At 36.0% G+C, this 17,175-nt stretch overlaps 1 protein-coding gene across 6 annotated transcripts in view; it reads right to left on the reverse strand.

Moving 5' to 3' along the window:
* Positions 1 to 17,175, reverse strand: part of ANO3 (anoctamin 3) — a 373,740-nt gene that overhangs the window by 93,543 nt on the left and 263,022 nt on the right. For all 6 annotated transcript variants that reach the window (XM_077866168.1, XM_077866167.1, XM_077866169.1 and 3 more), the window contains 2 exons: positions 7,860 to 7,960; positions 730 to 774 (listed from right to left, as the gene is read on the reverse strand). In XM_077866168.1, coding sequence (XP_077722294.1) covers positions 730 to 774; positions 7,860 to 7,960 — 146 coding nt within the window. The remainder of the gene's footprint in view (positions 1 to 729; positions 775 to 7,859; positions 7,961 to 17,175) is intronic.

Raw genomic sequence — 17,175 nt, forward strand, 5'->3', positions numbered from 1 at the left:
AAAAATAGAAGCCTTTTTGTTTTTAGTGTCCATTAAATGGAAGCTCATTTTCCTCAGTGAAACAGGGCCAAGGTGATTCAGGTGGGAGAGTCTTTTCTGTCTCAGGGCTCTGGCTTGATTAATTCCTTTGTCACAGCTACTGTTACCACAACAGGTAAAGAGAAGTTTTGGGATGAAGCTCTTGAAAAACAGCTTCTTTTCAATATTCGGAAAAGAGAGGCAGCTCAGCTGGTGACCTAAGAGTAGGCCTGGGATTCAAAAGATGCTGTGTGGCCTTGGTAAACCACTTCATCACTCTGGATGCTGGCCTTTCCTTGACCTCCTCTGTCAAAGGAGAGATTTACACGGAATGATCCAGAGGGTTTTTGCTGTGTCTGTTCTCCTTTTATTCTAGGGGGTCCTCATCTGCTCATCAATCCTGCTTTTATAACTATTTTATAAATTAAAATCTTTCCTAAGATGCTAACTTGCAATTAAAATCTTCCTGTCACAACATTATATCAAACGAGGATTGTAGGAATTGAAATGGTAAATAAAAAAAAAAAAAAGAGATTATCTGATTTTCACATTGTTAAATTTGGCATAAGTCATCTTGGAAATCTTTGAAGAAACCAACAAAGTTTTTCATCCTAAAATTTATAACTGCTGATATGGGTAATTGAATGTTTTCTTTTTTCTTTTTCCCAAATGTCAAATCGGTTGTAAACAAATTACACATCACCCACTGACCTGCCCATTGATTTGCTCCTCCGGTCAGTGTAGTAGCATTTTTTCCTGAAAAATAATAGAAACAGTTGAAGAGAGTCACTTGAGAAAAAGAGAAATCAGTGAGTGACAACATTTGATCATAGTGAGTATATTAACCCTCTAACTTCCACACATCCATGAAAGACATGAAGTAAGTCAATGTAATAGTAAGAATTCTAGATGTACATTGTCTTAATTTCAGACTTTAAGTTGCTAATAACAAAAAACCTGGATAAGTCAATAGAACACTTTTGAATATTTGATTTTTAATTCCATTTTTTGTTGGCCTTCTGCTACACAATGCATATTAACTGGATTATTTGCTTATATATTATATGAAGTCATCCATCCATCTATCCATCCATCCATTTATTTATATTTCTATCCATCTAAAGACATATGTAATAAATATTTATTATTTTGCAAGCTCTGTTAAGGTATAACTATTAAAAATTTAGGGAAAAAATAACTTGCTTTACAGTTGAGGAGAAAAGTGAGAGTTATAATAAAATGTGATGATGCAGGAAAAACAGAGAGTGCTATGGAAGTACCTAGGAAGGGATCTCGATTAGTTTTTCTAGAAGGAGAAAGGAGTCAGGAAAACCTTCCCAGAGCAATGTGTTATCTGTGTTGAATCTTGAAGCATGAGTGGGAGTCGTCCTCTGAATAAGGTACTTGGGACATGGTATTCTTGACAGAAGTAGTGGCACATGAAATGGTTATGGAGCAACATCAAGTATTTTAAGATTCAGGAAACTGCAGCCACTTTGGTGATCTCTGGAGTATGAATTGCAAGTTGAAAATAGATATAAAAGAGCTGGCAGGGATGATGAACATGGCACAGATAATGAAGAGTCATACCACTGACTCTAAGGTTTTAGATGAAAAACAATGGATGAAAAACTTTGAATGTTTTAAGCAGGTGTGTAGCATGTCTGATTTTGGAGAATCTAAAAATTTGTGACAGAGGTTAATTCACCTCCCAAAAGATTCTTACCATGTCCTCATTTTGGAGCTCAGAAATCTCATAGTCTCTTCTAAAATGCCTTTTTTATCCCCACCCATCAAAACCCGTTCCAGAGGATCAGTAAATTCCTCCCTGTGTGGCATCTAGAAAGCAGAGCTGAGTTTAGACAATCAATATTTGGTCCTAACTGTGTTATTAATTGCTGAGAAACCTTGAAAACCTTCTGAACTACCATATTTCACTGCAAACACTAGTCATATTGCTAAAAAAGATATTTTTTCAGTTGTCCCTGCCATACCTCAATACTAAATTCAAATATGGAATCTTAAGGCTTGCCATGTCTATGCTAAACTCATTTAAAAATCCCTCCCCTTCATTTTTCAAATATACAGGAATTTGTATGCATATAGAATTCAATCCCCATTGGAATATAAACCCATCTTCTTCCTGAATTTCCTCTACACAGACTGTCTTGCACTAGTCATCATTATGTAACAGATCACGGACCATCTTCCATAGGAGATTGGGCCTATTTCATATGTTGGGCTGCCTGTCTGTTTCCATGTTGTTTTCTTTTTGAGTGAAGTGTCCTTTGCATAAAAAAATTGATCTAAGTTCAATCTCAGTTGTGATAGGAAGATTAGTCTTAATATTTTAAAAATATCAGCCCCCCCTCCCCCCGCAATCTGCTATGTTTAAAGTATTTGTGGGAGAAGCTTAAGAATCTCATTAAGGAACTCAAACTGAGGGGATCCCTGGATGGCTCAGTGGTTTAGCGTTGCCTTCGGCCCAGGGCGTGATCCTGGAGACCCGGGATCGAGTCCCGCATCAGGCTCCCTGCATGGAGTCTGCTTCTCCCTCTGCCTGTGTCTCTGCCTCTCTCTCTCTGTCTCTCATGAATAAATAAATAAAATCTTAAAAAAAAAAAAAAGAGAGAGAAGAAAAAGGAACTCAAACTGAGAAACTAGGCGATGATTGAAACATCTTAAGATATGTTTGACTCTTTTAATATGAAAGGGGTAAGAAGAATTAGGAACCACCTTTGAATTAAAAGAAAAATAATGAAAGCAGAACTTAATATTTCTGGAATGTGGAAGACATGTGCTAGGTCCCTGCTGATAGGGAAAACATAAGACAATTTGAAGCATTTTAACCCTCTGAAATTTTCTTGAATAGTTTTGAAACATCAAGTCTAATATGTAGGCCATATTTACTTTGGAATGATAATCAAAAAAGGCAATAGCTAGAAAATTTAGGTATATAAAATTCTACACATATATCTAAGTAGAGGATTTAGATAAAATGTTCAAGAATCGTGTTAATACAGTAAGGAGAAACCGTTTGCAGGCAAAGCAAGGTTATAACTAATATCTTTTTCTGAATAAATTTGCAGTTTTTCTTTGTGAAATTTAATATGTAGTTTCCAATGCTGAATAAATATATGGGATAGTCAAGCATGTGTAAGTTTTTTTATGCATAAATCTTTTAAAACCTCTTGTCCTAGAAAGAGATATATGTTTTTCCTATTTAAGGTCTTTATTATTGTATATTTTAATTTTATGTTCTTAAATGTGATACCAGTTGACAACTGGAAACTGAATCGGCCATCATAGAAAAGCTTTGCCACTTTATATTTGTATAGCATTCTCTTTTTATGAGGCAATGGCTATGCCAAATTTCATGTGTTCCTTAGAAATAAATGAGAAGTTAGTTACTAAGGAATTAATGTTAATCTATTATTTAAACTGATCTGGAAAATGTTCCAAGAAAACTCTGTGTTCTAGTATTTGTCAAACTGTTTTCCCAAGAACACCAACATATTAAGATAAAGATAAAAGATATTAAGATTAAAAAAAATCCCACCATCAAATGGAAAGGGTGCTTTGTATAACCAACTCTTGGAATATATAAAAATGATCAAAATTATTAAAATAATAAAATTGTTAAGACAATATTTCTTTACCATCTGCATCGGCATCCTGTGGGATGTTTGTTAAAAATCTATACACCTTCTGTCCCAGAATTAGGATGCCATAATCTCTGGGGAGAGGCCTCCAGGGAACTTCATGTTTACTAAGTCTCCCAGGTGACTGTAACGCATTCTAAAGGCAGAATGAGGACCACTTCTCTAAAAATTCCTAGAGTAAATAAACTTACTGTTTAACTCAGAAATTCAGAAACATATTTGCTCACAGGATATCTTTCTCTTAAGAACTTGTGGAACTAGTATTCCTCTGATACATTTTGGAAAATGTTGCATCTTTCCTAGTATTTATATTATTAAATCATGAGAATTTCAATGGCATTTTCCATAAGTTTTAGTATGCAGCAAATGTACACATTATTTAAAAAAAAAAAAAACATGTTATGAGGGGCACCTGAGTGGTACAGTTGGTTAAATGTCTGGACTCTTGGTTTCAGCTCAGGTCCTGATCTCAGGGCTGTGGGATTGAGCCCCATGTTAGGCTCCGCACCCAGCCAGGGGGTCTGCTTGGGAGTCTCTCCCTCTGCCCCTCCCCCACTCACACCCTCGTGTGTGCACTCTTTCTCTCTCAAGAAAAAGATGAATCTTAAAAAAAAAATAAAAAAAAAACATTATAAAGAAGAAATTTCAGCCACAATATCAAGAAGAGTAATTGCACACACTTCAGGGCTTTCATATTTCTTTCCTTAGATGTATCAGCACCGTGCTTTCAAATGCAATCGACACGGAAAAAAAAAAAAAAAAAAGAATATCATCCTAAAAAAGAAAAAGAAAAAAACATCTATCTGAAGAGAACATCTTCTTCGAAAGTCATCCCAGGTCAGAACACCATGGCATACAGCCTGGAGACCTAAGCTCTAATTCATATCAACCAGGAACATTCACAATCTGGCAAGGGAACTGTTAGTGTTTTTGTTTTTTGTTTTTGTTTTTTATTTTTAATGAATTTCTAAGAAAAAGCAACAAAGGAAGTAAGTTCAGGATATATTTTTAGAAAAATTAAATTTATGAGAGTACTGATCAGTCTATCACTGAGTTTCTCAAAATTTGCCTGAAAAGATAAGAGTAAGGCAATGACAGAAAGGAGATCAATGTGCTCCAAACAGAACTTCAATTTTTAAAACTTAGTAAAATCCAACATGATGGTGAAAAGAGCTATATGAAAAGTATGACATTGTAAACTGTCTTCATATATGAAAAGTATGCCATTGTCTTTGTAAGATTTTTCCCTGTAGACTGTTGCAGATGAACATATTTTGAAAGTGAATTGGTAAAAAGAAAAATCTTTGAATTTCGAATGTCAAATACTTGCAGTAAAGCAAACATGTAGACTGACACTATATTCATAACTTGTTCTTTCACTGAAGGCATCACTTCACCGTTCATAACAAGCGCCGTTGTGGGGATCTAGGGCAAACTGTGTCAAATTCCTCCTTGGGTATAGCACAAAAGGAACAAAATCTTCTAGACCCCTGGCCAACGACTGTTTTGTTTCAAGTCCAGAGGAGGTCAGGGGGATGATATGCAGCCTTTCTGATGAGATAGATGTTTTGTTTTTTTTTTTAAGATTTTATTTATTTATTCATGAGAGACACAGAGGAGAGAGAGGCAGAGACACAGGCAGAGGGAGAAGCAGGCTCTATGCAGGGATCCCGACGCGGGACTCGATCCCGGGACTCCAGGATCACGCCCTGGGCTGAAGGCAGACGCTCAATGGCTGAGCCACTCAGGGATTCCCAAGAGATAGATGTTTTAACACAATGTTCACTCTGTCCGAACAGAACCTGAATGCTGAAATCCATAGAAATGGGACACTTTGTGATAGACTCCAAGGGTTTCCTCTTTTTTAGATCTACAAGGAAATTAGTTTGTCCATGAATTTAATTACAACTCTTTAGAAACAATGGTGAAATCACAGGATGAGGGGTGGATAGAGGCACCTCATTAGTTAAGATTCATTTGGAGATTTTGGGGGAAATTTAATTCTGATATCAGAAATTAGGTCATCTTGAGTGTCATACTTCCCTTGTATCCCGTGCAGTCAAATTAGAATTTATTAAACGCAGATATTTTTTTCAATACGAATAAAATAACAGGTACCTACAATTGCACCTATCAGCAGTTATTTTTAGCATACTCTATTTTATTCCTATTTCACTTCCATGCATTTCGTACCGTTAGAAATTATGTATCATAATGTATATAACTTTAAATTTTATTATTTATTATTTCCCCAAATCATTAAGAAATCCTATACCCATTCATTTTGTAAATTATATTCTGTTGCGAGGGTGTATTCTAATTTACTCCTCTACTGTGGAACATAGGAGGTATTTCCATTTTCCACAATTGTAAGTAATACTTCAGGGAATGTTTCTGCACATTTTCCAATTATCTTATTAAGATAAAAGTGGAGGGTATAAAAGGTTTTAAGGCTCACAGGAAAACAAACACTTCCAAATTGAGTTTCAGAATATTTTACGAAGTTTGATTTGAACCATAAATAAACAAATCTGATTATTTACCATATCTGTGAAATGTCTGAATGTCACCTCTTATAAAATTCTTCACTAATTTTGTAGGTTAAAATTTATCACAGTTTTAATTCTGCATGATTCTGTGCCCCATGAATAGGTACAATCCAAGCAAGAAGAAATTGGACAGAGTAAATGGCAAAAGTTCCCCTGTTATAACCTTGTAATAAGTCCCAAGTAAGTATTTCAAGACTTCTTAGAAAGTGACATGCTGTCACTAGGGAAGAATTGCTCAGAAGTGAAGGGATGTACAGACTAGTGCAAGTGTATACTTACCCAGCTGTGCTCTCTAGCTTAGTTCGATATAATGCCTTGAATTGAAAGCAGTCCTTTGCAGACCTCACACTAGTTAATCATAACACACATAACATCTCATAGGCCCTTATTTTCTTCTTTTAAGAACCACCTTTCATAGAAACATACCGACTTCGGGTCCTCTTAGGTAACTTATCATTTGTATAAGGTGCTGAAGGATTAGACTTTTCTTTCCTTTATCAGCTTTTGCTTTATATTTTGTCATTACCACTATTCTTTGCCAAGCTTTTTGAGGTTTTATTTGCTTATCTCCTAAATATCATTTTTAAAGAGAACTTTTAAACTCTTAGGTTTGAATACAAGCTAATTAGGTATTCAATTCTAATACTGTCTGTAGATTCCTCGGTAGTTGCCAATGCTTCATCAATTTCTGTTTCGTGGACAATGGCTGTGGTTGCATCTTTCAAAGCCTGGGGTTTTTCAAGTGACTAGAAAGATGGGACCACTATCTCATATTTTATCTTGAATACCATGGAACCGGAAGACTTGTCAGCAGTCTTACCAGAACTGGCCTCTTCCAAGCTACCAGGTCTGAGATGTTTCTCTGTATGTTCGAATTGTGCTCTTACATTCACAATCACTATTTAGAGGCTCTTTTACTCAGTATCTTGTTACTCTTTTTAAACCCTCTTATCAGCTGGTGAAACACACTGAGCTTCAAAGGTACATAATCCTTATCTCTTCGCACACAGTAGGAACACTATTGAATTCCACATGGAGGAAGTGATAATTCTGCATATAACACAAGATACACAACAGAGGGAAACTCATGTCTATTCAATCTTTGTCTATAGGAAAAATGGAAAAATCTTTGAGTGGGTCTCCCATTCCTATGTATCCTCTGGTGCTGAGGACAGAGCTAAGAAACCATGTAGTTGAACGGCAAGGAATGATTCTTGCTGACTGCTATGCCAAGAGAATCACTGCATTTGTTCACAAATGGACGCTACACACACTTCCTGCCTTCCACAGAGACAGAAGAGTTTTTACCACCCATATGGAATAAGAACTGAGACTAATCTTGGGAACTGTAAGTCAAATTCCGAAAACAACCGTTTTTCCCTCCCTCTTGGCAAGTCCACCTAAAAATGGCATAAAACATCCAAGGGACCGCAAGGTTTATCACATTTGGTAAACATATTAGAAGGAAAAAAAAAGTGTCCAAGATATTCTAACATTTGGAAGAAGCAGCTCTGTAGAAAGAGTTACATTTATTGCTCTGAAGTTTTGAAAAGAAAAAAAAAAAAAAAAGAACAAACAACGGATTCATCTTAATTACATTGAGATAGAATGAAGTAAAATTTGAAAGTACCTGAAGGGCATCCTGATATTTAGCCTCTCTGCATACTTGCACAGTGTGTCCCATGGAATGTGAATTTTAATAAACATGATATCAGAGTTTGCGACAGCTGGCTGCAAAGGATAGAAAGGTAGGCACGGTTATTTAGAATCAGAGCTGATGATATCATCACACCACACTGTGATTTGAAAGTAAAAAACACTGTCACCTTGTCTCCACATAAATCATTGTCATTGATTTAAGGGGGATTTATATGAATAAAAGTTCTTAATACAGAACAATCTTCATAGAAATGTAAGAATGCCATTGCAATACAAGAATAATCACCATACAAGTTAGTGCATTTTCTTAACATTGATTGTTATCAAGATCCAGATTTCCAACCAGAAAAATCATGAGCCAGTTAGGAATCTGAAGTTATTCTTGTTGGGAACTTTATCATGATCCTGCTCAGAGGGAACAGAAAACACTGACAGTTGCCACTAGCCATTCATTGATTCATTCACTTATTCTTCTAGCATGCTTTACAGAGTACCTGCAACCTGCTAGGTCCTATGAAAATCCTGGGAAAAAATGGAATATAAATCATACAAGTCCATGACCTTACAGTGCTATCAAATTTGCAATTACTTTAATCTTTCAGTCTCTAAGAATTTAAGCATCTTTGATCCACACAAAAGGCTTTTAAGCAGAATTAAGTGTGCATCACAATTACTTATGGGACTTTTAGCAAAATTCTAATTCTTAAGAATTCCTAGAATTGGATTCCATTGTTCTGAATATTTTGTTCATATTACTAACAGAGAATCAGCTATGTTTCTGAATAAGATAATTATTAAGATTCTTAGATGTGGCCCACTAGTCTAAAATAGGTAACTAAATAATGGACTAGTTTGGCATTATATATCATTTATGGTCATGTTCTGTATTTTTAAAAGCCAAGACAGTTATTTTCTCAAGTTCCTATACTATTGGAGGCCCATACAGCGAGGAGGATGTTTGTGACTATTCTAGCAGTGAATTCCACAGAGCTTATCCTTCAAGGGGATAGAGATGCTGAACATATGTAAAGGAACAACCACAGTTGTTGCTTACACTTAGGCATGCCTGCCAAGCTATACACAGCTGGTCTCCATTTGGTTAACATTGTTCAAGTAAAAATTCAGCTAGATAGAACTTCTCAAGAAACGCAACGGTGTCAAAAGTGCAAAAGTATAGAAGAAATCTATCAGTTTAATTTAAAATCATAAATATTTTACAATTAAACTGTACAGTTTTATAGTTTTATATCCCTATATTCACAAAGCCCTATATGTTAGGTGTGGCTACTTTCATAAGCTTAGCAGAATAATATTTCAAGTTTGTATCACTAATATTTTTAAAAAAGTATTATTAGAACACCATAGGACAATCATCTGATTAATACTCAGATATAGAGGGCATCATCGTTGTAAGTCAGACATTTCCACAGACCAGCATTTGCTAAAGTTTATTCCACAGAGTACTATGAAAAAAGAGGCAAGATATCTCATGGTCAAGAAAATTTGGGGTTTCTCACTAGAGGACTTGTGAGATACTTTAATATGCATATACTTGCTTAAAATATCCAAGAAGGTAAATTTAGTAAATTAATTTCCAAAATTTTGGACCATGGATTACTTTTTTCCTTATAGTTTAATGAGATACACATATTTTGCAAATCATCACGGGAAACATAACAAAAGATGCTTTTACACAAGTACAATTTCCAAAGAGCTTTCTTACTTCAAATATGTTTGTTTTAAATTACAGGTAAAGAATGTGGGAATAAAATTGACCATGACTAAAGAAGATACAGGATGTGTTAAATATCAATAGGCCTTCGAATTTAGACCAACGTCATAAACATTAGCTATGATGGAGAAAATAATGTGTAGAATTTTTTAAATGGGCCTTAATTCAAACAACTATTTGTTTAAAAATACATTTTTTACCTAGCTAGAAGAGAGAAGGAAAACAATTATGATGTTATCTCTAGATTCTTTTTAGCGACTATTACAGACTGGTTGAAAGGTTTCTGTGCAGCTATGAGGTATTTATTCAAAGGACTCAAAAATAGTGATTTGAACGGAGGTGGGGGGCACATGCACTCCACTATTTATAGCAGCCATGTCCACTATGGCCAAACTATGGAAAGAGCCCAGGTATCCATCAACTGATGAATGGATGAGGAAGATGTGGTCTACATACACAATGGAATATTACTCAGCCATCAAAAAGAATGAAATCTTGTCATTGGCAACAATGTGGATGGAACTAGAGGGTATTATGGTAAGTGAAATATGTCAGAAAAGAAAAACAAATATCATATGATCTCACTCATATGTGAAATTTAAGAAACAAAACAAATGAACAGAAGGGAAGGGAAAGAAAAGTAAAATAAGACAAAAAAGGAGGGAGGCAAACCGTAAGAGACTCTTAACTATGGGAAACAAATTGAGGGTTGCTGGAGGAAAAGTGGGTGGGGGATGGGGTAACTGGGTGACAGACACGAAGGAGGGCACGTGATGGGATGAGCACTGGGTATTGTATGCAACTGACGAATCATTAAATCTACCCCTGAAACTAACATTATACTATACGTTAACTAAATTTAATTTAATTTTTTTTTTTTTTAAGAAAGGTTTCTGGGCAGGAGTGATAGAATCAAGAAAATCTTTCTGAAACATAAAAAAAATAGACATTTAAATAACTCCTTCACTGAGGCAAGTGAAAGAAGAATTTCATGTCTTAAGAGTCTTTCTTGCTTTACCATACAAAAATCCTTATATTCAAATTGATAACAAAGATCCTCCTTTTGAGATTATGGTGTTGGCCAACTGGGTGTTAACGGACTTTCCTTCTCGCTTACCAAGTACAGTTTAAATTTCTTCAATCTTAACTGTCTACTTAGAGGAAATCACATGGCATGGTAGAGAGAACATAGTATTCAGAATCCCAGACTTAAGTACACATTTCACATTCATCATTTACTTAGTTCTGTGAACTTGGGGAAATTACCTAACTCTCTCATCTTGTTTTCTCGCCTGAGAAATGGAGACAATGATCTTAATTCAGAGCCGTTAAGAGTGTTATGAGCGAGTAGACATATAAACTACCCAAGTGAAACAGAGTATCCAGAGTTGTTCATTCTCTGTCCAGAGTGTGCTTCTTCAATTAGACCCGAGCCAAAATGATGGCTAATTTCAAAACTTCACAAGAATTTTTCTCTCTCACTGACTCTCTTTCTCTTTTTTCTTAGTAAACAGCTACCAGACTCCTCTTTATCCCTTGGCTTTGTAAGCCTTCAATAATGGGCCTTTTGAGTCATAAAAACCAGTAACAAGCTATATTTGCAGAAAACTCTAGAGTGATTTGAACCAAGTGATAGAAGAATTAAATATTAAATATTGCAATATTTTACAAAATATTACAAATTAAATATACAATATTATATTGTATACAAGAATTATAGATTTGTATATCCAGTAACATATCCTGGATAGAAGTCGTAATAAAACTATTTCTATAGACTATAGTCTCTTTGGAAGATATATCTTCCTTGATATGTATTTAAAATGTTCTATACCCGTATGTTATTGCTTGTTCCTAGGGAGAGGTGGGCTCTTTTTCAGCAGTTAATCAAAGAGAAAGAAAATGATGCCCTCAAGATTATAGAAAACATTTCTAGTATTCATTTTCCTCAGAATCTGGAAGAGAGGCCTCTTTGAAAATAAAGGAGTCTAGACACTGGAAAAAAAAAAAAAAAACAATCTATAGCAGACTGACGCACTCTACATGTAGAATGATTTAAGACCAAATAACAAGCCTTTGAAAAATGCCCCGATGTTTGAACATTGTGTTCCTTCCAATGGTTCCCGTGAGTATGAAAGCAGGGATCTCTGTTGTGGAACCAACAGCTCCTGGGACGAAAAATAGTTTCTCAGCTTAAAAAAAAAAAAAAAAAAAAAAGTTTCTCAGGAGCTGGACCTTATTCCCGTATGCGTGGCCGTCTCATTCTCTCTCAGAGCATCTCGGTGCCTGAAGCCTAGGATGGTGGTTGCCAGAGAACAGTCACAGCATGAAGGAAGTGTGAGTGACACGTGTGTTGGGAGAGGCCTTTGAAGATTCCACGTCCACAGCAGCAGAGCTGGGGTTTCATACTACCAGACGGTTCTTGATTTGTTTTACCTTATACTAGGACAACCTTGATTTGTTTTACTTTATATTACGATCACTCCCCACAACTCTCACCCTCATCCAAGCCATCATCATCTCTGGCCAAGATTCCTATAGTGCTGCCCAACATAGCCTTTGCTTACATTCTTGTCCCCAGTAACCTATTCATAGCATAGGGACGCCTGGGTGGCTCAGTGGTTGAGCGTCGCCTTGGGCCCAGGGTGTGATCCTGGAGACCCGGGATCGAGTCCCATGTCGGGTTCCTTGCAGGGAGCCTGCTTCTCCCTCTGCCTGTGTCTCTGCCTCTCTCTCTGTGTCTCTCATTAATAAATAAATAGAATCTTTTAAAAAAAATCTATTCATAGCATAATGGCCAGAGTGATTCTTTAAAACATAACTCAGATCATATAACTTCTCAGAACCTTATTGCATTCAGAGGGAAAGCCAAAGTGTTTTCAGTGACCCACACAGCCTTTTATATAATGTCACACTCAGTATCTCGCTAACCACCCTCTCCTACTACTTTACCCCTTACTCGTCCTACTTCTTATCATTTGGTCGCTTGCTACAACTTGCCTGTCCTTGCCCCATCTTTCTCACTGCCTATCCTTTTCCTTCTAGTATTTACTACCTTCTAATAAGTCAAACTATTGATTTATGTAAGTGCCTTGAAAGAAGGGATCTTCATTCTATTCAATGTGTATACCAAACACCCCGTGCTATGCTGAGCACGTAGTAGTCTCTCACTAAACGTTTGTTGAATGGATGAATGTGTGGGTTAACTTATTTTAAATACACCTTCCTTGTAACTTGTCCCTCACCAAGAGATGATGGAAACGAGAACGCGAATAAACCAAAATTATTCTGGGAGAGGTGCTATGTCAAAATTCAAATTAGCATCATGAATAGCTGGCATAGCACTGATTATTAATTCATTCCTGTCAACCTTTAAGATGTGAAAAAAATCGAATACACTTAAATAAAAGAGATGCTTTAGAAGGATGTTGCTACATTAATTTTACCATCAACGAGTGAAATGTCAAGCTAAGTGCACATACAGCTAGAACATTTCTAATTCTGTATGTCTTAACTTTAAATATATATAGATCTTTTTCAAGCAGCATGAACTGTCTTCTCTTAGAACTTCCTCAACTTAATTTCTCTTTTGTTATACCTCTACTTAAAACAAAACAAAAGTAGTTTCATTTTCTCACAGCTACTGAGCAAGGGGTTGGTGAAGGGATGGTGTTGCCAGGGAGAAAGATTACTTTCTCCCTTGGAATCAAAAGCTCCCAATCTGCCGCTATTCTGTTAGCTCTGATGAAGGCAGGCCTTTTGGAGGGAACAAAACACCCACCGCCTTCACACTTCACATTATTATTTAATTATTACATCCAAAATTCCCAAGAAGTAGAACGTTCACTCTCGAGAGAAGAGGAAGTACAAAAACTGAGTTTTTACAAAGTCACCCTCCGTGAGCTGGGGGCAGAGAGCTGCAAGAAAACAATGCGGTGGCTCATGAGAGTAAGTCTAGCAAGCCAAATTGCTCATATGATCTAGAAATGTACATGGAACAAACACAGTCACAGATCACATACCGATCCACTCAAATATGGCCTTATCATCATCTGCTGATGATGGGATCATCTGGAAACTGTCCTTACCAACCTGTGATATAATGAGGACTGGAGGCCTACTCTCCGCCAGACTCCGTGCTTAGCTCTAGTGAATGTAAATTTAAAAACTGGGGGCTCGTTCCCTAAGGGATATTCCTGTTTTTTCAGCTAACAAGTCTGATACTTGCTGACAGGCTCACAATTTCATTTTCTGTGTCCTTGTGTCCCAAGTCCTTTCTTTTCCATCTGCTCATGCTTCCCCCCGACTCCACCCTTCTTTCTTGGATCTTCGCCATCGTCGTTTAAGCATCTCATATAAGAAGAAAGAAAAGAAAGAAGAAAGAAAGAAAGGAAGAAAGAAAGAAAGAAAGAAAGAAAGAAAGAAAGAAAGAAAGAGGAAAGAAAGAAAGAAAGAAAGAAAGAAAGAAAGAAAGAAGAAAGAGAAAGAAAGAAGAAAGAAAGAAAGAAGAAAGAAGAAAGAAAAAGAAAGAAAGAAAGAAAGAAAGAAGAAAGAAGAAGAAAGAAAAGAAAGAAAGAAAGAAAGAAGAAAGAAAGAAAGAAAGAGAAAGAAAGAAAGAAAGAGAAAGAAAGAAATAAAGAAAGAAGAAAGAAAGAAAGAAAGAAAGAAAGAAAGAAAAAGAAAGAAAGAAAGAAAGAAAGAAAGAAAGAAAGAAAGAAAGAAAGAAAGAAAGAAAGAAAGAAACCAGGGAAATCTCACGAGAGCTCTCTCCCTTTGCTGGCTATTGCTCTTCACCCTCCCGTGCACAGCGTGCTGACGACATTTACTGCTGGTGCCTAGTCACTCTTCAACCCATGTCCATCTTGCTTACATGTCCATCTCCTCAGAATGATGATTCTCATTGTTTTCACCAAAGATCTCCACAACCTCCACTGGAAGGGGCCTCCTTCTTGTCTTCCTGGACTTCCCAGCTGTATTTGCCCTGTGACCCCTCATCTCTGGCCCTTCCACCTACCTCCAACACCTTCAGGTGTCTCCTCTCCCCTCCTGCCTTTTACAGGTTCACTCTTAGATTCATTTTTTTCCTCTCATTCTCTCTAGTGGTTTCATCCTAATACAAGGCTTATATTACCATCTCTGTTCTTTTTTTTTTTTTTTTTTACCATCTATGTTCTAAGGACTAAAGCACTAAGCTTCAGTTCAGTCTTCTCATTAGGCTCTAATACAAATTTCAAACATTTTTTATTTGTATTTCTCAAAGCTCTGTCAATCACTGGCCTGTGATCTTTATTCTCATAATCCCATCTCATTTTCTCCCCAAATTAGCTTTCTTCTGTCAAAAGTAGTTTTCTTTTGGCTCTTCCTTCTGCAGATAGCAGTCTGCCCCCTTATCTTCCCACGATGGACTCCTTTTCATTTAGGTCACTTCCTTCCAGATCATACATGCTTTTATTCTGGTATTGAAAAATGCCAGTTTCCTTCATCCCACAACCATCATAATATTCAACTGATTCCTGTTATAATGGGGTTTGGCATTAAGAGATCCCCAGGTGATTATAATGTGCAGTCAGTGCTGAAAAATCACATCTAGCCCTTTTATTTGATTTATTTTAGGTACTATCCATTTTCAAACGTCAACGTTTATTTCTTTAATTTCACCTCTTGGGCAGCCTGGGTGGCTCAGTGACCCAGAGCGTGATCCTGGAGACCCGGGATCGAGTCCCACGTCGGGCTCCCTGCATGGAGCCTGCTTCTCCCTCTGCCTGTGTCTCTGCCTCTCTCTGTGTGTCTCTCTCTGTCTCTCATGAATAAGTAAATAAAAAATCTTAAAAAAAATTTCATGTCTTCCCTTCCTCTTATCTTCCCTCACCCTTCAGACTAGATCACTGCCCTTGATATAAGTCATTCTAGCATCATTTATTTTTCTTTTCGGTCACTTTTCACAGTTTGAAATTATGAAAGACTGACTCATATGTAGTGTAAGTTCAATGAAGGCAGGGATGAGGTCTACTTTACTCAATAGCTTGCATAGTACCTGTTAAGATCATTTGCTGAATTAATTAATAATTGGAGATATGTGAGCAAAATAACTACCAATATTATAATAGAACGTATGTATAAATTGTTCTGGGAACAGATGAGGAAATAGTTGTTTCTATAGAGAAGAAATCATAGGGAAATAAAATCTTATCACAAGACCGAGTTCATAAGCTTTTTGTAATATTTATTGGTTGAATTAGTCCAGTGATATGGATATTCTGGGTTAAAATTCCCAGAAGAGACATAAAAAAGGAAACACAATTAAAGGAGTCAATAGAATTTGAGACCAGAATTTAACTTGCCCAATTCTATAACAGTAGGCAGTGTGTGAATAAATCCTTACCTTGTAAAGAATCAAGGCAGTGTACTGTCATTTTATATATATTTAAAAGTATTAATAAATATAAACACATCAGTTTTCTAGGGCCACCTCACATTACAGTTCAGTATTCCCTAATAGTGTTTCTTAGAAGACTAATCACAGGAGCCATCCTGTGGGGAAAAAGAAGGGGGGCTCCAATAACATATCTAAGTACCAATGAGCACTCTATTCCACTGATAACATTTATTAGCAAACTAGATATTTAAACAAAAAAATCATTTTTTCACCTTGTCCATCTCAGTTTTTAGAAAAGTAGTTGAATCCCACTTGTAGTAATTTAGGAGCCTCTCAAAATACTTAATTTAACATTTTTCTCTGAATAAGGGAATGGCTAACTCTCATCTTTTCTCAACTTTTCATCTAGTAAAAAAGATGAGCTGGATCTAAATATAATGGTAATTTAAGATATTCATAATATATTGTTAAATGACAGATTTGAGTAGTAGAACAGTATGCATAACATGACTAATTTCTCAAAAAATGTGTACATATTTATATACATAGAAAATATCCTGAAGGGCACCCAGCAGGATAAAATCAAGGCATTAACAGAGGTATAAATAAAGAAAATGATATGATTTGGGAGATAGCAGATATAAACTTTACTTATTATTTTGCACATTTTTATATTTTTAATTTTTCACATTAAGATTTTTTCTTTCTGTAATGTGATAAATATGTGTTTAATATGTGTTTTTCTAAGATCTTGGAGGTTTAAATATAGTAGTAGCAAGACTTTTTTTTTATCAAAGGACTACAAAAAATGCTTTTATCTCCATTCTATATTCCATTTTTTTCTACTGAGCATTGGTAGTTTTATTGCCACTAGAAAAAATAACATCCTTTAAAGAACACTTAAAAAAAAAAGCATTCAAGAAAAGAAAAGCCAGGAATAAAGAAGGGCATCACAGAATGATAAAGAAGCCAATTCTCCAAGAAGGCATAACAATCTTTAATGTGTGTGCATCTAATAAGAATGTCAAACTATGTGGGGCAAAAACTGATAGAACTGTAAGGAGAAACAAATGAATACACTATCACAGTTGGAGACTTCAACATTCTTTTCTCAGAAATAGACAGATCCAATAGGCAGAAAACTGGTAAGGAAATAGTTGAACTCAACAACACCATTGA

Source organism: Canis aureus, chromosome 23, assembly GCF_053574225.1.
Source record: "Canis aureus isolate CA01 chromosome 23, VMU_Caureus_v.1.0, whole genome shotgun sequence".
Lineage (NCBI taxonomy): Eukaryota > Metazoa > Chordata > Mammalia > Carnivora > Canidae > Canis > Canis aureus.